The sequence below is a fragment of the Polyodon spathula genome, chromosome 13, assembly GCF_017654505.1.
Source record: "Polyodon spathula isolate WHYD16114869_AA chromosome 13, ASM1765450v1, whole genome shotgun sequence".
Lineage (NCBI taxonomy): Eukaryota > Metazoa > Chordata > Actinopteri > Acipenseriformes > Polyodontidae > Polyodon > Polyodon spathula.
Window position 1 is genome coordinate 16,875,376 of NC_054546.1, and position 24,618 is coordinate 16,899,993.

General features: G+C 36.6%; 1 protein-coding gene across 2 annotated transcripts in view; it reads left to right on the forward strand.

The window, feature by feature from the left end:
• march8 (membrane-associated ring finger (C3HC4) 8) overlaps nucleotides 1–24,618 on the forward strand; it is a 75,235-nt gene that overhangs the window by 40,628 nt on the left and 9,989 nt on the right. Inside the window, exons 2-5 of one of the 2 annotated variants that reach the window (XM_041267510.1) lie at nucleotides 5,129–5,179; nucleotides 17,584–17,663; nucleotides 17,910–18,749; nucleotides 23,607–23,787. In XM_041267510.1, coding sequence (XP_041123444.1) covers nucleotides 5,129–5,179; nucleotides 17,584–17,663; nucleotides 17,910–18,749; nucleotides 23,607–23,787 — 1,152 coding nt within the window. The remainder of the gene's footprint in view (nucleotides 1–5,128; nucleotides 5,180–17,583; nucleotides 17,664–17,909; nucleotides 18,750–23,606; nucleotides 23,788–24,618) is intronic. The other variant, XM_041267509.1, reaches the window with a different exon arrangement.

Genomic DNA, 24,618 nt, shown 5'->3' on the forward strand with positions numbered 1-24,618 from the left:
ACTCGGTCTTTTAAAAAGTGATTTTTGATTTGATATTCGACCAGATTTACTGTAGGGTTACCATGCTAAATATGGAAAGCAGTAGCACGTAGGAAGCAGCAACAGTTAGAATGCAAATTACAATTCAGTGTGTTTTTGCTTGCGATAAGTACAAACATTTTATCTGAATTTAGTAATCTGCTATAAAAAAGCATTTCTTGGTTGCAGGCTGGGTATTCAGGTGGCCTGCACAGTATTTAATGCATTATATGTTTACTGCACATTTCACAATAAAAGTGCTGGTGCCATATTATTCATCATTTATTAAAGGTGTAATACTTTTATTCTTGCCTGTCTATCAGTAAGTGTTTTCTACTGACATTTTTAAAGTTTCAAAGACAGCCAAGTGCAATATAACTATGGCTATCTCCATTTCAGGCTTATTTGCTCTACCAGTCTAGACTTTGCTGTGACATTCTACATTTATTTTAGAAGGTTTTTGTCTCCTGCTGCTAGGTTTTAAGGTTGAGTAACACTTAACACGATGCACCTGCTGTTCTTGGGTTATGGTGATTGTGTCCCTGGATTTGGAAGATGATTTGTGTTTTTTAGTCATTTATGCATATTTTTGTAATGCTGGTAGGGTAATAATACTTTCTCATGCGGTTGCCAGGGTATCCAGTCACCAATGAGCAGCGGGTGACAGGTTGGTCAATTAATTGAAGATGATGGATTTTGAGTTAATGTAGTTTCTATTTTGAACTTGGACAAACATTACTCATCATCCCTATGCTACGTCAGAACTGTGAGGGTCATCTGTCTGTCTGCCGCAGTCATCTCAGAACAGTGTTAAAATGGTGTGGTGCTTATAGCTTCCAATTATAAGATCAGTACCCCGGCAAAGCACACACATACAGAGGGTCCACATAATCGTATAGGAATCACACAGTATTTGAATGGTTCAAAATATTTAAAATAAAATCAAGTCAGATTATTCCCAAATGCAATCCAGAATGTCCTCTATAGGGGGCTAGGAATTCATTATAAACATTGGGTACAATATATTGTCTCAACCAAAAGACAGAGCACAGGTGACTTGTTCAAGGTCACACAAAGAGTCAGTGGCTGAGCTGGGATTTAAACTGGGGACCTCCTGGTTATAAGCCTGTTTCTTTAACCACTGAACCACACAGCCTCCTATTTATGTATAATTCTTTTTGGAAAGTTAAGCAGCATGTAGGGGACTTTTTTTTTTTAATGGGAATAAAATTGTATACATTTTTTGAATACATAAAACCAAAATCCCTACAACACTATCAACTCGAGGACACGGTAACATCTTTACAATACCGTTTAAAATTAAAAAAAAAAAAAATACAAATGCCTGTAGCATCTGTAATAATATAATATTTCAATCATGGGGTTTCCATTCAATTTTTTTTCCTCGAGACATTTACACGAGAAAAAGTCTCCAATCGCATTAACACAAAGAAAGGCAAGTCTACAGTTAATATTGTAGTGATTTTATTAATGTTCTTAATTTTCAGTAAGATATGCTGTTTACTGTGTGGTCCATCGAGATTAAAAAAAAAAAAAAAAAAAAAAATTAAAAAAGGTGGTCTGCGAACAGAAATGTTTACGAACCACTGATCCATCCTGTTCACAGGTCTTCTCAATCGGATCAAGTTTCTTTACATTTTCATCTCTCTTCTTTTATATTCTCTTCAATAATGAATTCATTTTTAGTCCAGTACACTTGACACTGCAGCTGGATCCATAAACAAATCTTGTTTTACTTTTTCAGCACGCAATACAGGGTTAACAACATAATACAGGATGTATGATCAGCTCTTTCAATTTCCCTGATGCCAGCCCAAGCATATAGGAACCTAATAAAATTGGCTGTCAAACATAAACATAGCATTGGTAAGAACCTGTTTCTGTGGAACATTAACATACATTCAGGAGACTTTAATATGTACTGCCATTTATGATAGTGCTCTCTGATGGTAATGTATATAGCAGTAACAGCGATATTGGAAAGGTGTATTATGTTTTTAAATCCAAGTAGCATTTTATACCATTCTGAACGTATAGCAAGTATGCCAGTAACAACCCCCCATGATGGCTATAAATTCAGAATTAGGGCTATCAGTTGATGACCATTTAATGTAGTAACAGCATGTACAGAATAGTGTAGAATTTAGTAATGAAATATTTCACCAGATGCAAAGATGTAAGTGTGACACACAGATGGATGGATGTAATGATAGACTGACACCCCCTATATCTCTTGAATCTCACACCCTCAATAACTTTTATGGTAAATAATAACAATTGGATAACCAGTTCTTAAATGTGATGTGTTCCAGTACATGCGTGTGTGCGTACGACAGTCCCCAGTATGTCCCCTTCGCATCCCCAGTTAGCGGTGACATACTAATGGGATATTTGGGGGAAGTTACCCCCACACACGCTATTTTTACGCTTTAAAAAATGGGTTTTGATAAAGTATTCTTTCGTAATTTAAAATAGAATGTCGGAAACACTCTTGATGAAGTCATATGATTGAAGAAATCTTTGCTGAAACACTTGGTACTCTGAGAGTTCATTAAAAAAAAAAAAAAACTGGTCCAGTTAAAATATTTGTCCTAAATGAAATACTGTTTGATAGTAATTCAACAGCAACATTTTAATTAGCCTGTGAAGAAATTCTTACTTTAAAAAATGAATAAGTAAAGATCCTTGTGTCGGTAAAGGAAGAGGAACTGCACTTTTTTCATTTTCCATTTCTGCTACAGACATTCTAGTTTGCAGGTGTGTTTCTGCTGTAACCCTGACCTCCTTTAAAAAAAAAAAAGAAAAAAAAAAAAAAAAAAGTTGTCCAGTTACTTCACACTGAGGATTCATTTTTATTTTAAACATGACCTGCCGATTTGTGTAGCTCAGTACAGGAGAGGATTTGTACAGCAGTTGCACAAATGTAATGCTTTGTAAATCCTGCTTCCTGTACTTATTTTTGCCTTTATCTTCCAAAGAAAGGCTTGTTTTCATACCACAGGATTTCAGATGTCAAGCAGGTGTGCAGAAATGTTTTAGGTTTTACGTAAAAAACTGTAGGCAATCTTTATGCAATCAGAAAAATGTATTTTCTGGGTCTGTAACAGTGCAGTATTTCATAAGAATTCTTGCAGAGCAAAAGTCGAATGAAACCTGCTGAATAATGTTACTTTTAAGTATTGAATTATATATTGCTTTGTAGTTTTCATATACTTAAAGAAAAACTGATAATTGAAAAATGTGACATTTCGAAATCTAACATGAAACACTGTACTACTATTATGGCTTCCGGTAGACTTTTGCAATATCATTTTGTAGTTTCTTTGATTCCAATTGCAATTCTTTTTTTAAATCAATTTCTAATTTCTTCAAAGAGATTGGAATTGTAATGCATATTTTAGAGACATAATAATTGATGTGACTGTTCAACTGCTTTCATTTGAAGCCAATTTAATTGATTAACAGTGACTTCAATTTAAGTATTGTGTTGCCACTGTGAGAATCTCATTTTAACAGAACATTGCTAATTGAAATTTTCATCAGTAATGTGTTGGAATTGATTAAAAGCAAATGGGAATTGGAATTGGGAATATTATGTGATGCAAATATTGAACGTATTAGTAAAAAAAAAGTATATATTATGTAAATTTAATAAAATGTACTTTTTGTAATTTACTGTTTGAGTTGTTTAAAGAAACTCTATTGTACAATGAGCTTGTCGCAAGGGTGTTACAAAGCTTGGGCAATAAAACTTACAAATTAAGTGACTGAACTAATTTAAAATGTAACAAAAAAACTGCATTTCTTGGGGAAGCTGGAATTGCTCCAGATAATATAACCTTAGGGAGCTTTGCTTTGCCTTTTCAGAGTTCTTCCATTTATCGTCAGGGTTAAAAAGGAGTTTTCCCATAGTATGATGAATGCAGATCAGTAAAATATGCCATATGGCTTCACAGGCTTATGTTTTGTTGAACGGTATTGCATGTCACATTCAACAATAGTTCACCTCCAGTTCAAGCAGCTGAATATTATTTAGCCTCAAATCAAGCAGCCCCATGTGTTCGCACAAGTCAGCCCAAGACAAATGTGTTTGGCTCGTTTTAAATGTTTTAAAATAAATCCATCTGTGGAAAATATCTTACATTCTCTTTCCAATGCATTTATGATCCTTTGTAATGTGCAAAATTCCCTTATGTAAACCCAAGACCAAATGTAAAAAAAATTGTGTATCCTAGAATATCTGCCACGCAATGAACACGTCAGTTGCATCCCTTAAGTATTTACGTGGCTTTTACCCACAGTGGGAAGCAGTGCATTACATGTAACGCATTAATGAACCTGATACCATTTGTAACTAATGTTGCCTTTTTAAGGCAGGTAACTAAATGTGGTAATGCAATACATTTTATGTGAAAAAATACTTTGTTACATGTTGTTTGTTGTGCCTGAGAAGTAACTATTTGTAATAACTGTAACTAGTTACTTTGTTTCTAAGTAATACGTTACTGTAGCTAGTTAGTTTTATTCAAGTAATTTGTAATTGTAATAGATTACTTTTTAAAAGTAACTTCCTCAACATTAGCTACACATAAACTGATCACATCATATCATCTCCAATAACTCAGCAACTCCTTTCTCCCGATGCTCCTGTAATATCTTCCTATCAGCCACACTAGCTGTAACAAGTCTACAGGGTGTATTATAGGTTATGGTGCATACTTTGTTATTTAATACTTTTAGCTAGAATCTAAAAGCATCTCTGAGGTTCAAAGTCTGATTTACAACTGCTGCTCCATGTGATTACATTATCTGAATGATAAGTGAAATCACAGAACATATATATCCAGTGCCCGAAACTGGGCGTTCAATACTGAAATTTGGAGCTGAGCGGAAATGTTATTGAAGTATATTTGTATTTGTCGCTGCAAATTCATTTCCCTAAAAGGTTTCAAAGATAGAACCCCCCTGCTCGCCACCAGTGTTATTAGTGTAACGTACCTTCAGTATTCCCTCTGCCCCAATGTGTTTGCCGAAGATTTCGACATTTTATTGATTTCAGGCACAAATCAAATTATTTTCTCTTTTACAGAATGAGAAGACAATGGGGCATTCTGCAAGTCGGTCAAGTAACATCTCAAAGGTATGTTAGAATCGTGAAAACGGAACAGATTGTCAGTGTGTCGTCTTATAAAATAATGGTATGGTAAATTCTTTTAGGCATAAGTACAATTAAACACAGTTTTTCTGTTGGTTTAACCACCATTTAAAACATCATGAATACTATACTAAGCTATCCAGTGTTCCAAGTTATCCATTCCAGTTTGACTTCGCTTTAGGATCTGTGACTTGTAGAGTAGAGAATGAAAAGAACTAAACAAATTACCCATAGATCTGTCGACATGAGAAGAACAAGGCTGTTGATTTAAAATCCTGCCAGCACTAGGAGATCAGACCCACTCAAGTCTCATTGCATTGTAACCAACAGGACCGTGCGTACATATCGGTCTTCATTGCAACCAAAACACTCCATGAAAAGAAGACCAGAGAGCAACAAGCATTAGCAATAGATCTAATAAAATCCAACTAAATAAAGACTTGTCATATTGTCATCTTTTTTTTTTTTTTTTTATCAATTATTCACATTTTTTTGTACCTATGTTACCTCTTTAATTTTTGATTTTTGCTCCTTTTGTTATTTTGTTACACAGCCGTTTTCCTTTTTTCAAATTTTCAAATTTAAATCGTGTGTGTGTGTGTGTGTGTTTATATATATATATACACACACACACACACACACACATTTAAATTTTAAAATTTGAAAAAAGGAAAACGGCTGTATATGTGTGTGTATATATGTGTGTATATATATGTGTGTGTGTGTGTGTGTGTGTGTGTGTGTGTGTATATATGTGTATATATATATATATATGTATGTATATATATATATATATATATATATATATATATATATATATATATATATATATATATATATATATATATATATACACACACTTGTCTCTGGAAGTGCCATACCCAACAGTAGCACTTTTCTGCTTACCCAATATTAGGGTAGTCATCACAGAGTGTGACAAGTGGGGCACAGATAATGTTTTTCACTGTTAAACAGTAAATGACTCTTAAGTAACATTACAGATCTGTTCTCGTATCCAACACTTTTGAAGCACATCCCCGGTGATGCGGAAATAGTGGAGGTGCCTGTGAGTTATGGAAAAACACTTTTAAAATAGCAGATGAAACTTGGTTATGATGTTGCTTAGAAATAAGAAGGATCTTATTAAGGATCTTATTAAATAAGAATCTGTTTGTCTGTCCTGGCATGTGTTTCACAATTACACTTGTCAACACACAAAGTTGAGAGCCACAGAATCTGAGTATATATGTCTTTCATTAGACCATTCAATTAAGTATATTATTTAAATGATCAGGAGCCAGGATTTTGAGCACACAGACCCCTGTTTTTAAATTCATCCCCTACAGCTGGATAAACCACTCCCACTTAGACTCAGACTGTCAGGTGAGACTAAAAGTCATTGTGTACTGTACATCTGTCGTGCAACTTTGTCAGCTCTTTTAATGAGAACTCCAGAGTCCATTAGTGATGGTTTCCATGTCCAGGCAATGTTCTAGGGCAGCTACTGTCAGTCTAAGAGCCGCTCCGCATATAAAGCCTTTACTTGATCTTAGAGTGACTCGTGCAAGTAATAATTTAGTGATGGTGTTTTTGTAGTTTAGCAAGAAGATAATAACACTGTTAATTATTTCCTGCGCTTCAGAAAGTATATCACAAGCAACGTCTGACAATGCAATTCTGGGAACTTATTTATTTCATGATTTTAAGTTTAAAACACTACTAATGATCTTTACACCATCACCTAAATGCTTTCAAAAAGAGTATTGTTACAACAGGATTATTAGTTATGACCTATGACCTGCTGTTTTCATTGCCTAAAAGCCACTTTCCCAGCCCTTCCTTTTAACCCTCTTGCTGCAGATTCTGCCCTAGTACTGAGACACTACATGAAGGCAGCAGTAATAACTACTCTGAGAGGCTGAGCGCTAGTACTACAAATTGAATGCAGACTATAAAATATCCATAGTGCTACTTTGAATAAAATATAGATATAAGTGCTGCTTGTTTACTTTCTTGTTGTATATCAATACATTGTTAATCAAAGCACATAAGGGTTAATTGAACAGTCAGCTCTCATCAGTTAGAACTGGGATTACACAAATGTCCTCGTAACATATAAAGTGTATAAAGTGCTCGGTGAACTTGATATTGCACCCATCTATTTCAAGACGTATCTGCTGATTTAAGATAGATAAGAATGCTAGATGCTATCAGCTTTGTGTGCACAATTCTGAACAGAATAAAAAAAACATGAAAAGAATGATAAACTAACCACAGTGATCACGCTATATTAATTTCACTGTGAGTTTTTTATGAACTTGTACTTCTGTTTAAGTTATTTTGTGTAGTGGATGGTGTATTTCCAGTAAATATGGGGGTATTTGGCATAGAAGACTCATAACAATGTTTTTGCTGGTTAACAGAAATGTGACATTTACGTTAAAACCACAGGTTAACATTAGTCATTAAGACTAAACTGAAAACAAAAATAGAAACAGGACTAGAACAAGTTACAGTAACCACAGTAGCCACGTTCACTTAAGACTGAAAATAATACTATTTTTCGGTTTAAAATGTTGTTGAAATAATTAAATTCAATTAATTGTACAATAGACCCCGCCCCGTCCCAACACTCACACACAAACACTCACACATGTATTTCTGTTGCCAGAGGTACCATAATGCTTGTTTTATTGTTTTGTGTTCTGTAATGGTTCATTCTTTACATTTCATTTGTTAATTGCCACCGAAAGTAAAATTCTGCAGAAGAGCCATGGCTGTATCAATTCCTGAGAGCAGACGTGTGCTCAGTAAGACTGTATCAATTCCTGAGAGCAGACGTGTGCTCAGTAAGACTGTATCAATTCCTGAGAGCAGACATGTGATCAGTAAAGACAGTGCTATCTCTGGGGTCGATTTCTTGCAGTTGTGATACTCTGGCCTAAATCCTAAATCCAAACCTTTGAAACTCATATACTATATCAGAGTTATCAATTTCTCCATCATGTACACTGCAGAATCATTTCCTCTCTGCATCGTCCCTTTGCCAGCCTGTGTTAAAGTATTTGAGGTGCATTTTTACCATTTAAAACTGATTGTGGTATGCAAAGAAAAAATACATAGGGGCTCGTAATGCAAGGTTAACCTTTTTTTTTCAAATTTATGAGGTGTCATTTAATGGTGATCTTTAGAGCCCCGTGAAAATATTTTTATTTTGTATAATTTTTCGTTTTGTTTTTCACAAATTTCCATTATATTTCGGTTTTATCCACTAAAAAATTGTTTTATTTGGTTTTATTACAAATACACATTAATAAAATAACTCTTAAAGTTATATAAATAAAATACTATGTGCATATTTCATATCTGCTTTTTTTTTTTAACATTTTGACATAAACAGACCTAGCACTGAAAAATTATTTATTTACCATAATTTCTCATTAGCGGCAATAAAGGTAACATACATGAAGTCTCCCACTCTGTTTAATTAACTGCCTATTTACAGTAAATACTGCCAACACCCTCTATAAAAATACAATAAGATTAAATAAATATATACAGTATTTATACTGCTCTACTATTGTGGTGCTGTGTGGCAAAATGGTGAATACGTGCAGTTGAGTGCAGTGCAGAGTGGATTAATTACACAGACAATGATTCACAGGTGCAAGGGTGTTTATTAATGATTAGAATGTCCAGAGCCTTATGGCAAAACCTGCAAACAATAACAATGATGGAAGTGGTACAGCAGCGTGTATCACTCCTGTTTGTAAAATCCCACGGGTTTGACCCTCAACCAAAAGTCCCGTCTTTTCTCACCCACACAAAACACAAACACAGACACAGTTCCGACAGTGCGTGATTTTAGTGCTAGTGGTGCAAAGACAGTTACTGAGTGGAAAGGTGACTGTGATATCCGCGTTCATGCTGGCCTGCAGCTGCAGCTCCGGATCGTGTTTAGTATTCTTGGTGAGAAGACAAACAGCACAAGACACACATTGTTAGTACACAGACTGACAGAACACTCACGGCTTTTGGTATGAACAATACGGGCTCCTTCTGGGTCGTTTGGTATAACCATATGCAAAGGAACAGATCACTGAAGCTACGCCCCCCTATTTATACCCTCGCCCGTGACCCCTAGGTTAAAGAGCGCATCCGCTCCTCCAATCCTCGGATGCCACGCCGTCTACAGTGAGCTTGGGTGCCGTAGCTCCGCCCCCTTCCTAAATGGCCGACTTCCACCTACCCTATGGAATAAATTTTCTTGCCATTTGCTTAAGGGTACTGTGATGAGTCAAAGGGATTTCGGTCTGTGATTCAGCCTCCCGACAGTAGATGGCATCAAACCAACTCGGGACTTCCCTTACCAAGATCTCGTGACCATGGCAAAAGTCATCTTTTGAGGGGCGGCACCTTGGTGAGGGGCGGAAGTACGAATATGTAAATTCCAGCCACTGGAGTCAAGTGAAGGATAAGGACACTTGTCAGTTGGGGATTGGTGTTCCACTGACTACAGAGGCGGGACATTACATACGGGAACGTACTACTGTGTTCGGGGTTGGTCCGAAAGTAAAATAGGAGGAGTAACGGGTGGAGGGAGAGACTAGTTTGGTGCAGCGGGATTTTTAAAAAAAAAACACTAACATTTCTTTTGTCTTTTTTTGTTTATGTATGGTTTACCACGAAGACGATTAAAGACGAGTTATCACGATCGGTTTTGGATTTCACCCCTGCACTCCTTCCCTCACACCATTTTGTTTTCTTTTGTTATTTAATTATTTTGTTGTGTATAGATAATAAAAATAAATTATTTTATTTCTGTACACATAAATTACTGTCTGGACATTCCATTTAATACACTCTCGCCTCACAGGTACTCTGTTCCTTCTTTCTAGTGCCCTCACAGGTCAGGAAGGAGATCTAACACCAAGCATCATTCGATCTCTGCCACAGGCTGCCATAGTAATTGCACAGACAGCAACCTATCCATAAAAATTTTGTTAATTTTCAATCCCATTGTACTGAGGCAGAGCTCCAGTATACAACAAGCTTGGGGTTTCTCAGTATTTAAACACAAAGCAAAGCAGATTCATTCATTCAAATCCATTCAAAACCATTTGCTCCAGTGCAAACTTTGCACCATTGAAATGAAACAAAGAATTAGCATACTAATGCAAAATACTGTAGACGCAAACAAGCCATATTTCCCCAAAAGCAATAAACAGCTAGTGATGCTTAACGACGGTATCTTTCAACTCCCGTTCCAGCCGACAGCTGCAAAATTTGCACATCATTATTTTGTCACTGTCAGCTGCATACATCCCCTCATGTTCAAATTCTTTGTGGTGTTGTTAGTTACGCATGGTTTAGGCATTTTAGAAACAAGCATCTCTTCTCTTCCATTACAATTTGAATTCTTAAACGACGCGCTTCAAATTGTATTATTAGTCAGAGCTTCCCTTTCCCTTCAGACCGTGTCTATGGCAACAGCTGAGCCTTGACAGTTATAAAATACAATGTGTGTATTTTTGGTATAAACCTCCCAATTTAAAAAAGTTATTCTATGTTTTATGTTATGATTTTCTGTTTTGTATGTTGCAGTTTGTTTTTTATTTCATGTTACTTTGTATTTGCGAAAAACACAGGGCTCTAGAGATCTTTAAGCTAAACTCAGAGATATCCACAACTGTACAAGTAAATACATATTCACTTATTTTGTTGGTACTTCAACAGTTAATTTCAGTATATTATGGGAGGTTTAAATGCCTACCCAATTTTATTTATTATTATTATTATTATTATTATTATTATTATTATTATTGTTTTCTTTCTGAGCAGACACCCTTATCCAGGATGACTTACAGTTGTTTCAAGAGCAAGTTAAAATGAGCGAAAATAATTACAGTAAATTATTACGTTTTGCGAGTGATTACAACAAGAGCAAAACTTACAAATATTTGGTTATGAGTAAATTCCATTAAGAGCAAGTAGACTAGTACAATAAATGGATCAGAGCGATTTAAAAAAAAATGTACCTGTTTATTAATAAAATTACAGTTCTACAAGATCTTGTGAAATACTGTACCGCAATACTTTATGTATTACGCAATACTGTGGTCCCATCCTTTTGTCATCTTTCATGAGCTGAATTCACAAAATAAACAAAGAATTTACTTTAGTGACAATATATATATCTGGCAAGACGTTCTCTCAATTCTGAGAATAACATTTACTTTTGTTTCGATTTATTTAAGTAAAAGTTAAAGTGCGCCACTTAAGTCTTACACTAGGAGGGTAATTGCAGTTAATTGGGATAATTTACCCTTTCAGTTATGCAGTAATTGATGAGCAGGTGTTTGGGGTTGTACTAATTATCCCAGCGAGAAAATCAGGGAATGCACTGTACTGTATATCACTGTGGCTAACTCTTTCTGAACCCAAGATTTTTCATTGAATACATTGAAACCATTACTTCAGAACTTTCACAATACATAAAGGTGTCAGGGGGTACAGAACAGCAATTTAATGTTTTTGGTAAGAACACATTAAAAGGCTTTTTACCTATGCGTTAAAGCTAGAGTACTGAATGTTATTCCATTTTCACTTATACCTTGTTTCCATGGACAGCAAACTCGAGTGCGCTCAAGTTGGCTTGAATTCTGCCAGAATTTGAGTTGATAGGCAACTCCAGTTGGAAAAACATGGAAATTACCTGAGTTATCACTTCAGTTGGGCACAAATCTTTTGCGCATTCGTTCCACTCAGTACAGCTCTCCGTCTGGCTTGCTGGCTGCTGCATAATCGAGTTTATTTCCCAGCCATGATATTTGTTTACATCATCGAGGTTGAATTTGTTAGAATTTCAGAAAGTCAGAAAACAGTGACAGTGACGTTTTAATCACCATTTTAGTGATTGGCGCATCTTTCTTTTGTAGTAATGTTTTGTATTAATTTTCTGTTAAGTCACAGAGTCGCTATTCAGAAGTTTTCACATTCAGACGTTTTTTTGTTGTTTTGAGGAGTGCAGAGGAGAAGGGTGTTTCTTTGAAGAGGGGCAGGACTGATAGTGATGTGAACCAATCTATTTGTGCTCCTATGATGAGATTTTAACCAATCACAGGCCAGAATTTCCAACTACTGATAGATAGATTATTGCATCTGACTTGTGTTCATGTTTTCAAATATTTTTTATTCAGTAAAAATGTCTCTCTCACTTTACTTGTTTTTGGCATTCAAGAACCCAGATGTATAATTATGTTCCCGCCTCCTGCAACATTTCTGAATGACATTTAGTGATGCCCTTTCCTCCCAGCTCCGATTCAAACTTTAGAATTCAGGCCAGTCCGAGGAGTGAAGTCAGACCAGAGAATTGGGGCGCTGTCTCAAATTGGGAGTCAACTCGACTAATTAAAAATACATGGAAATGGAGGGAGGGAGGGGGGCGGGGGTGGGCAACTAGAGCACATACTTGAGTTATGTGGTTCATGGTAACATGGTATTCTATTCAAGCATATTATTATTACATGAGGACTTAATGTAATAGCTAACAAAATTAATACAAAATAATTACAGTTTTGAAATAAACACGTCTTACAGTGGCTCTCAAAAGTATTCACCCCCCTTGGACTTTTCCACATTTTATTGTGTTACAATATGGAATCAAAATGGATTTACAAGTTTTTGCCACTGATCAACACAAAAAAGTCCATAATGTCAAAGTGAAAAATAAAATCTAGAAATTGTTCTAAATTTAATTACAAATATAAAACAGAAAATAATTGATTGCATAAACATTTACCCCCTTTGCTATGACACACCTAAGTAAGCTTTGATGCAACCAATTGTCTTTAGAAGTCACATAATTAGTTGAATGGAATTCATCTGTGTGCAATTAAGGTGTTTCACATGATTTCAGGTTAAATACACCTGTCCCTGGGAGGTCCCACAGTTGGTTAGTACATTTCCTAACAAAAAATACACCATGAAGACGAAGGAACATTCAAAGCAAACCCTTCAAAAGCACCAATCAGGAGAACGATATAAGAACATTTCCAAGGCATTGATTATCCCCCGGAGCACAGTAAAGTCCATTATTAAGAAATGGAGAGAATATGGCACAACTGTGAATCTGTCTAGAACAGACCGTCCTCAAAAACTGAGTATCCGGGCAAGAAGGGCACTAGTCAGGGAGGCCACCAAGAGGCCTATAGCAACTCTAAAGGAGTTACAGTCTTCCACAGCTGAGCTGGGAGACACTGTGCATACGGCAACAATAGCCTTTATGAGAGAGTGGCAAAAAGAAAACCATTGTTGAAAAAAACTCGCATAAAATCTTGGCTAGTGTTTGTCAGAAGGCATGTGGGAGACTCTGAGACCAAGTGGAAGAAGATCTGATGAGACCAACATAGAGCTTTTTGGCCTCAATGCTAAGTGCTGTTTGGCACAAGCCTAACACCGCACATCATCCTGAGAACACCATCTCTACCGTGAAGCATGGTGGTGGCAGCATCATGCTATGGGGATGTTTCTCTGCGTCAGGTCCTGGAAAGCTTGTGAAGATAGAGGGCAAAATGGATGCAGCAAAGTACAGAGAAATCCTGAATGGAAACCTGCTGAAGTCTGCAAGAGACCTGGGACTTGGGAGAAGATTCCTTTTCCAGCAGGACAATGACCCCAAACATACAGCCAAAGCCGCACTGGAGTGTTTTAAAAACTAAAAGGTCAATGTCCTGGAGTGGCCCAATCAAAGCCCGGACCTCAATCCAATTGAGACTATGTGGAAAGAGTTGAAAATTGCTGTTCACCAATAGTCTCCATCCAGCTTGATGGAGCTTGAGCAATTTTGCAAGGAAGAATGGGCAAAAATTGTGGTGTCCAGATGTGCAAAGCTGGTAGAGACTTATCCAAATAGACTCATGGCTATAATTGCTGCCAAAGGTGCCTCTACCAAATATTGACTCAAGGGGGTGAATACTTATGCAAGCAATTATTTTATGTTTTGTATTTGTAATTAATTTAGAACAATTTGTAGATTTTATTTTTCACTTTGACATTATGGACTTTTTTTGTGTTGATCAGTGGCAAAACCTCCTAATTAAATCCATTTTGATTCCATGTTGTATCACTGTTAAATGTGGAAAAGTCTAAGGGGGGTGAATACTTTTGAGAGCCACTGTATATTAAACTTTTTTTTTTAAATAAGATATATTGTATAGCGCTTGGTTAAAAAAAAATATTTGTTTCTAAGCCATGCTTTCAGATAGTGTTGCACTTTCCTGGTCATTTCATGTGGAAGATTAAATTGTCCCCACCCTTTCGATGGCTTCTTTCCTCCTGACATGCTTTCAGACAGTAAAATACTGTGACCCAGACTATATTTAGGTGAATACAAGTGCAAACAGATAACCTGAGAATAAGGTATAACAACTGAGAGTTTTAACCTTAATTATACAACAGCCAGACACTGCTCTCCAATTGTTTTCTAAGGTCAGCTGTTCTGCTATAATGAAACAGAACCAATGCTTGTTGATAAAACACTTCACAGAGATCCTCTTTCAGACTACAATGATTATTTTTAAACAGAGTTAAATAAATAAATACCATTAAAGTTGTAGTATAGTATTGCTAATGACATTGCTGTGGCATCTTCCTGAGTAAAAGTTAAACTCTCTCGTTCCAAATAATTCTCAGGAGTTTCATGCCACAGCAATGCCATTATTCCTAAAGTAGTACATTATCCCTCATGTTTTAAAATGAAAATCCATATGTGCTACAGTACAACATGTGTTTCTTTCGAAACTGCAAATTTGAAGCCCATTTAGCTAATGGAAAGTACAAAAAAAGTAAGATTTATTCAATTATTTCCAAAAACGGAAAATTTTAAATCTGATTATAAAATAGCCAAACCAGATATACAGCGCCTACTAGAGATTATATTCAACAGTATACGATAATGCAATGCACTTACCTGCATAGGATATTCTTGTAATTTCTTTAAACTTGTTAGAAAGACATGAGGCATATTGAGTTTAAAGGTTAATTTAATATTGCAAATAATTGTATCTATTTTTAGGTCTTTTATTTATGGACAGTTTTAGTTTAAAAATTGACATTATTAGGTCATATAATTTAGAAGCATAACAGGAAACATTGGAAATTGCTGGGACACAAGAGCACAGCTGTAGGGCCCAGGGTTTTGTAGCACTGTAAATGCATGTGCTTTTATAAATTTTGCATGGCCTTCACTTCTCAAGTTAAGTTTTTGTGGAGGCGTGATTTGCAATGCTTACGAACCGGAAATAGTGAAGCTTTCCTGTGTAGCCACACCAGGGACAACCACTATAACTAATGTAAGTGTCACCTGTACTGTAGCTTGAATTGCGCATTTTGGTTCTCGTTTATTACATTCCACATAAGATATAAGCCCATTGTTAAAAAATCTACTATATATAATATGGCAGACTAGTCAAGCTGAATCAGCACTGTCAAGAATGCCCTTGGTGCCCCAACACCCTACAGTATGATGTTTATATTGATTTGTGTTAACCCTTTACGTAAAACTGAAATAACACAAACCATATATGTAACATAATATTTATTTAATATCATGTAATCAAAGAAACTACAAAATTATATTGCCATAATAGTAGTATTTCATGTTAGATTTTGAAATGTCTCATTTTTCAGTTTTTGTCAGTTTTTCGGTAAGTATATTTCGGTAAAGCACTGTGTAATTCAGTATGTTAACGTAACATCATTCAGCAGGTTTCATTCGACTTTATGAAGCATAGTTCTATAGGGTGATGCAAAACTTTTGGCTATAGCTGTAGTCTGAACCTTTTTCTAACCTTATTGTGTCTGAGTCAGCAGAGGAGCTTGACAGTGTTATTGTATTAAGAGATTCAAGGGTACTGGCCTGTCCTGGTGCGAGGTTACATTGAGAAAAACATAAAGAATCAAGAACTCGGTTCAAGCAACAGAAATAGCAAGACTGTTTTTAAATAGCAATTTTGGTGTTGCATAGCTCTTTTGAAGATATTTATATATATTGTGTACAGGTAACTCTTGGACTATTTATTTATTTATTAGTCTGATCCTAGATAAGGCTGCCAGCTTTACATACTTCTGTAGACATGCAAACTACTTGCAGTAAACTGAATGGCCATGTCAAGCAAAAAAGTAAAATAAATAAACAATATTTGAATTTGAAATTCCATATTTAAGCCCATTGTTACTTAAAGTAATAGTAATATCTGATACTACACACAATTAAATACATCTTTGTTTGCCAGGCATGCTTTTAGACTGTCTTACAATTCCTGGGTCATTTCACTTGGAGGGTGAAGATGTTCCCACACCTTCACTGGCTACTTTCCTGCCATTAACCACCCAGCTGTCCTGTCTGATGAGGCCGCCGTTGGTAGCTGGCTCTCACAACCCCTAATGAACAGATGAGCTAACTGAGGCTCTGCCTACAAAGTGCTGCTGCAGCAAGTCCTTATGCCACCATGCAGAACATTCAGAGCTGTGCGCCAAGTAATTTAGCTTCAAGGCTGTGGTCTTTTAAACACAAACCCTGCACACTGCGGTTGGTCTGCATTTAGGCGCTTTTGCTGCCAGGAAAGATGATAAGAGGCTGTGTCAAGTGAGCCTTTGGGACTTTTTAAATTGCATATATTTGTAGTCAACTGCTAAATTGAACTCCTTAACGGAAATTGACTGTACTGTGTATCTAAATGCAGTAAACGTTTAGACTTAAAGCATACTGTAAAGCTATGGAGCATTTACATTGTTTGATGTAAAGGCATGTCGTTTTAAACTTTAATATTTGTGCAAAATAGCAAAATTAAATCAATTTTCAAACCAAATGAGCTTCATTAAAGCTGAGCTAAGCCCCTTTTTAAAGGAAGTATCCCAATCTTTAGACCTAGCATATTGTATGTATATAAGTGTTGAATAAAAGACAGAAACACATGCAATATGTAGTACATACTTAATGTGTGTACTATGTATTGCATGGTGTCTTTTTTGGGCTACATGTGTAGTCTAATCCACATTCATGCAAATACATCATGGAGGAGTCAATCCTATTTATTTTGCATCGCTCCATTGTCGCCCTAGTGTCGCTCCTACGTCACCTGTGGTGTGAAAGACACTTATTAAAAGTATAGATTCTATTAATTTTGTCGCATCGTTACAGTTTCACTTGTCACATCGCGTGTGGTGTGTAGAGGCCTTAGCAGTTGCTTTCTGTGGAGAACCGTCTTGCTTAAAACTACCAGATGTTTTGTGAGAATAATTTTCTGATTCAACAAAATGTGTTTCTGTGGATGGGAAGTTGTAGTTTTTAATTGCTGATACCTTTTTTTTTTACTGTTTGTTTTTAGGCCGGAAGCCCGACTTCAGTTAATGCTCCTTGCAGCTTCCCACGACCCTCGGTCACACCTTCAAACCAGGACATTTGCAGGTAATGTGTAACCAAATGACTTTGTAAAGAAGTCTGTGTACACTGTGGGTCATTTGGTTTACCTTTTGGATTAATAATATTTACAGGCTTGGTAATATCAGCTTATGAGCGCTCAATCTATTGTTGTTCTTTAATCTTTTATAGAACAACCTTGCTTTTCTTTAACACATGCATGCATTTGTTTCACTTATACTTTTTTATACCTTTCTGTTTTTCTTGATTTAATCCTGTTTACACTGTATGCAGTTGCAAAGCACCTGTTGCAAAACAGGGGGCACAGAATCCTGTGCAGACAGCCGTTGTCTTGAAGAGTTCTAATAGCAATAGCTATGTCGCTCAAGAGGTTGCCGTGACAACAGTGTACCAAGAAAAGAAGACTAATTCATTTGGACATGATTGTGTGCATCTACTGAAGCCCTCCATGAATGTCAAGTCATACGGAGCTCTGAAATTTTCCAAATCCCTCAACGATGTAGGCCAGAAGATGGATGGCCTTTACAGTGGTTTAAACTTCATTGATAGGACGTGCTCAGAAGGGAAATCAGCACCGGTCAAAGAGAACTGCTCAGGAATAAATCACTTGGAGACCAATAACATAACTCACAATGGCAAACCTAATCATTACAACCTTCCTTTCTCTTATCGTGTTCCAACGTTTTCCACCAACTACAAGTGTACTTCAGGGGTTGAAGAGGACCATTGTACCCTCCACCTACCTCCTCACGAAGGGAGGCAGACAAACGAGCTACAGAAAGGCACACACCTCTTCCGCTTTCTCTTGTCCTTTTCTTGTTCATCGACCACTGGGAGCCTTCACAAGCTGTCTGAACTGGAGAGCTATGCCATCCGCATGCACATCGCAACATCCTCAAGCGCTTTGACAGGGGGCAACGATTCGTACTGCACCGATGACATTGGAGATGACGAAGTGTTTGAAGACGACATCTGGTCGAACCTCAAAGCAGATGAGCAGCGGGCCCCGCTCTGCTCACTGGAGGAGGATTGCGATCTTGACTGCTGTTCCTCTCCAGTGTCAAAGAAAATGGTCTCACTGTCTCCGTATTCAACTTCAGGGGATGCGTGCAGGTTGGTTCACAGTTACAACCACCCTTCTTTCAACCCCTTCTGTCTATCCTCTTTCTGCTGTATAATTCCCACGTAATCTTCCCTTTGTGTTTCGTACTCTTGCAAACAGAGATAGCGTACAGTACATTAAAGTATGTGTAAACAATTAGCAGACATTTAAAACCACATGCATCCAGCTATTACGTTCCCTGCCTTTCAATTTTCATTTTGGTATTTTGTTATTTTTAAAGTACTGTAATTAATATGAGCAAGTATGTAAGTTCATTGCAGCCTCGCTTCTATTTATTTTCAGTTAGTTTAAGCAGCTTTGCAACTGTTATGTGACTGGTGGTTTATAATAATGTATTGTTGGCATTGTAAAGGCTTTCCTAATGAAATGTGCTAATGTACATGTCTATTTAAACTCACTGGTTTATTTTAGTTTTCAGTATTGAATATTCTCCCCTGACAGGTAACTCGTGTATATTTATGTTGCCTCATTACACTGTAGTTCACAATTGAGTGTTCACTTAAAGATATTCATTAAGGTCGTTGCATGAAATAACTGTATCGATCAATAGTACAATTCTTCAATTTATGAAAGAATCGACCCAGGGTGAGATTCTCAGCAAAAAAGTGAAGGCACTCATATGCATAGCCATGTGTAAACATTTTAAAAATTGATACAATTTGAGTGCCAATGAATAAATACTTTAAAAATGTACACATATTGGTGCATGATACATTTATAAAATAAGCCTTAAAAAATCAAATATAACCAATTCAGCATAAACAAAGAAGCTGGAAACACTGAAAGCTTTGTACCCTCTGCTTGTATCACTCGGTCATGTACTGTAATATAACACGTAAGTTAACCCTTAAATGACAAGCATTAAGAAATATTACACTATGCAGTGACTGCTGTAGAGGGGGGTTTGTTTCAAGATATCCTAAAAAAGTGATGATGTTATTAAAAAAGGTATAAAAAAACAACTGATAAAAAATGATACAAAAAGGTCTAAGTCAAACAATGCACAATAGGGGCTAAAATACCCCTCAGCTGTATTATGTAACTGGCACTACTACTACTAATTATGTACTTGGATTTTAATCTCCATATTATTCTCTGAAGTCATCCCCATACTTTCCAGACCCTGGGTACTCACCTACAACAGGACCTGGCCATGCTACAATAATAGCCTTGGATTAGAACATATATCCCTGTTTGCCACCCGGCCCCTCTTGTTCATTTGGTTGTTAGTAGCTTATTGATTCCAGAATCTCATCAAGCAGCTTCTTGAAGGATCTCAGGGTGTCAGCTTCAACAATATTCCTGGGGAGTTGGTTCCAGACCCTCACGATTCTCTGTGCAAAAAAGTGCCTCCTATTTTCTGTTCTGAATGCCCCTTTGTTTAATCTCCATTTGTGACCCCTGGTCCTTGTTTCTTTTCGGGTCGAAAAAGTCCCTTGAGTTGACATTGTCAGTACCTTTTAGAATAATGTTTGAATTAGGTTGCTGCGTAGTCTAATTTGTTCAAGACTGAATAGATTCAATTCTTTTAACCTGTCTGCATATGACATGCCTTTTAAACCCGGAATAATTCTGGTCGCTCTTCTTTGCACTCTTTCTAGAGCAGCAATATCCTTTTTGTAGCAGTGACCAGAACTGAACACAATATTCTAGATGCGGTCTTAATAATCCGTTGTACAGTTTTAACATTACTTCCCTTGATTTAAATTCAACACTTTTCACAATATATCCGAGCATCTTGTTGGCCTTTTTTTATAGCTTCCCCACATTGTCTAGTTGAAGACATTTTTCTGAGTGAACAAAAACTCATGGTTTTTTTTCATAGATTCCTTCTTCAGTTTCAGTATCTCCCATATGATATTTATAATGCACATTTTTATTTCCTGCGTGCAGAACCTTACACTTTTCCCTATTAAATGTCATTTGCCATGTGTATGCCCAGTTCTGAATCTTGTCAAGCTCATTTTGAATGACCTTTGCTGCTGCAACAGTGTTTGCCACTTCTCCTATTTTTGTGTCATCTGCAAATTTAACAAGTTTGTTTACTATACCAGAATCTAAGTCATTAATGTAGATTTGGAATAGCAGAGGACCTAATACTGATCTCTGTGGTACTCCACTGGTTACCTCACTCCATTCTGAGGTTTCATATTATTGATGGATGGGTGGGGTACTAAAGGCAATACAAATGTTAATTTTCTATGTGCGTCATAAAAGATTCTTCTGAGGCACAATACTTTATATGTATAAAACTTTATTTCAGCTAGGCATGTAAAGCACTTGTGGGGCACATCTGAAAGCTCTTCACCCTTGGGCTATTTAACATTGCTTGGTGTGAAAGCATCATTAAATGTGGCGCAGATAAACTCCTCGCACAATTAAACATCACTTACAGCTCACGTCTCTCGCATCCTGCCCTTGGCTTATACCAGTGTCATCAGAATGTGGAGCGAAGACGTAAAAAAAAAAAAAAAAAAAAACACTGCACTGAAATGGTATTCCAAAGACCTGTCTTGCGCCGTCATAGAGTGATTGCCACATCGCCACGGGTCGGCATAAATTTCAGGGCGTGGTATCGTTAACATATTCGCTGAAGCAATTCTGATGAAGGCTCAGTGGGGTCCCAAATAGATAATTGAGCACTGCGTTAAGACCTGCTGAAACCAGGTTTATTTAGTGGTGCTATCAGTAACTTTAATAATGTAACACTCTAAAAAAGCAAAGTAGTGCTACATAGCAACTGCATGCGTTTGGACTGACACAGTAAGAGGAAGTCAAAGAAAGAAAAGTTAAAAAAAAAAAAAAAAAAAAAAAAAAAAAAAAAAAACTAAGACAAAAAATGACAAAATGTAAGAAACTAACAATTTTATCCCTAAATGAATAATAAACAAATATAATAATTTTTAAATTAATTAATTTATTTTTGTACAGTATATGGAGAGCAACATAACAGGAGCAGCACTTCTGTGCCTGTATGTGTATGTCTGTCCTTCCTTTCCCTGATTGTTGCTAGTGCTGTGTGTGTGTGTATCATCTGCAGCTGTAAATGAGTTAACTGCTGTGTAAACTTGACACAGTGTATTTGTTTCTTATGCAAAAATATATATATATATATATCAAGAAAGTGTTTGCTTTCAGCGGCAAAACAGTAACCGCAATACTAAAGCAACCAGTCTCCGGTTTGAATGACGAAATCAAACAACTGTATGCAGTCTGATTAGTGTTTGCAACTTTATTTAATGATATCACAGTAACAACACAGGTGGTCGCATCTCTTCTAAAGCAGGAGAAGGAGGCTTTGATTTTATAATCACACACTGTGAACAAGTTACTGAACAAACAGCATGATCAGGATTAACACATACTGCAGATAACTAGATTATTTTTAATTACTAAAATGTTTTATTTTATTTATTTTTTCTATTAAATGTTTGGACCTAACCGTATCTTAAATAGTGAAACGCACACAAGTACACAAACATGCACTTAAATCCAAATAAAAAAATAATGAGTGAACTGCACTTCATGTCCCTTTAGAAAATGAATCGGCTGCTGCTACTGGCAGACAGATCAGGGAGGGTAGTATTTTACACTTTAGATGTAGTAATGTCAAAGCTATGAAGTAATGTACCTTGAATAATTATTATAAATAATAATTATTGCCCTGGGTGCCTCTGCCTCTTCTATTAATATAGCAATCTCCTGTGACGTGAAGTGTGGTTTACATATTCTCTCGGCTAGTGACCTACCACTTGCTGTTCTGACTTGCGCTGGTTGTTCTTGCTCTGTGCTACTGCAGCTCGACATGATTGCCACTTCTACATTCAAAATCATCGGAGCCTAGCGGTGACACAAGCACGTTCTGTCTCTTAAAGTGATTGTTGCCTGGCCCTGACTGGATATTACATTTTCCAACCTGCTCAGCACTGATTGGCTGGGCACTGCCAGTGCACCATTAAACGTGCTTGTACTGGGTTTTTATTTTAATCAGAATCACACTTTGGGAGAAGCCTCTCCCTGCGGGGCAGACTCAATTGACTTTAACCACTGTGCTTGCAACTGCAGTCATTTCATCAGTAACAATTTCACTAGAAAGCAATGCTGTAAATGAAAAATGAATGAACAGCCCCTGAGTTTTAACCCTCTGTAGTGTGGAATATAAAAGAAGTCAAGTCTGACGTTACATTATTAAAAAAGGGTTTCATAGTAAAGATCAGCACAGTAGCAATACTAAGGGCAAACTTAGGAGTGTCTGATAGGTTATAGTAGTGCAATATTGTTAGCATTTTTAGATTAATAATTTTAGGTTTTATATTTCTTGGGTGGCGATGTGAATTAAATTTATTTAGTCAGAGATGCTAAGCATTAATAACCTAAAATAAATAGTCCGATTATGGTATAGTGAGATTATGGTCGTCATTTCTTTGAGATTCTGAGGCATGAAACGGTATTACAGTTCAAATACTAACATCAGCAGTTTATCAATATTGTAACTATATGATAACCGGTCATTTTATGTATTCATTGCGCTTAGCGAATGTTTATCAAGCTAAACACTAACATCACTGGATGCAGAATAAACCATTGCTATATGCATAAATGGGTTTGTCCTTTAATCGATGTTAGCATTTGTTTCAGTTAGCAGTGATAGCTCCCAGTTCTTGATAAATGCCTTTCTATGATTTTAAGATTAAGGGTTTTTTAACATCAAAAAAATGAAATGTTTTCAAAGCTGGTTTCCTTGTGTTGTAACCCAGTGTTGAAGAGATGGCAGTCTGAGCCCCAAGCTTTAAATAGCTTTCCTCAGTGGCAGTGCAGCATAACAGATGATTTTCCTTTTAATGCAGGATTTGTCACTGTGAAGGAGACGAGGAAAGCCAGCTGATTACACCCTGCCACTGTACAGGGAGTCTTCGATTCGTACACCAGGCCTGCCTGCAGCAGTGGATCAAGAGCTCCGACACACGCTGCTGTGAACTGTGCAAGTACCAGTTCATTATGGAGACCAAACTAAAGCCCCTACAGAAAGTAAGTGAAATAAAAAATAAATACAACAAAAAAATCTTAGGCAAGTACTCTTTATCACTGTGGATTTTTTTAATTTAAATGAATTTTCAACTCTCTATGCAAATTTAAAAAACTCTGATAAGGTAGTCTGTTAATAACATGCTTGTCCCAGTAGAGTATTTCATTTTAATGAATAGTAGAATCGCTGTCTTCCAAATGTAGCCAACTTTACAGCCACGACTTAAAACTCCAGCCTGTTGAACTGATAGATAAAGCCAGGGCTGCCTGATTTTTTTTTATGTATTTGCATCCAGCATCTGTTAGTCCTTTTTTTTTTAAATGTATTTGCTAATTTTGAGTTTAAAGTTACATTGCAATAAATGTGTTTTGACAAAGAGAAGGAGAAGTGATACCATTTAGTGGACCGTCAGGTCTCCTCTTCTTCAGGTGAAAGTAAGTGAATTCTACTTTCATCTAAAGAAAAGACAGCTGAGGTCTTGAAAGCTTGTGATTAATTATTGTTTAGTTAGTTCAATAAAAGGAATTACCTCTCCTCTTTGTCGATCATCTCTGGACTAGTACGGCTACCATTTCACCGATCAATAAATATGTTTAAAATGATTGCCGAATTAAAAAATTAACTTTTTTCTTTTCTTTTCTTGGTCCAGCATAAAAAGTATACCCAAGTGTGTGCTTTGCAGCAATAGTAAAAAGGCTGGAAAAGTCATAGAGGATGCAGGGTATCATCCTGGCTATGCCAAGTTCTCGATATGAGCTGGGAAGCTTGACTGGACACTTAAGATCATTGGCCAACCTTTAGCTTCTTGGGGCCGTCTGCAGTTGCCTTCAAAC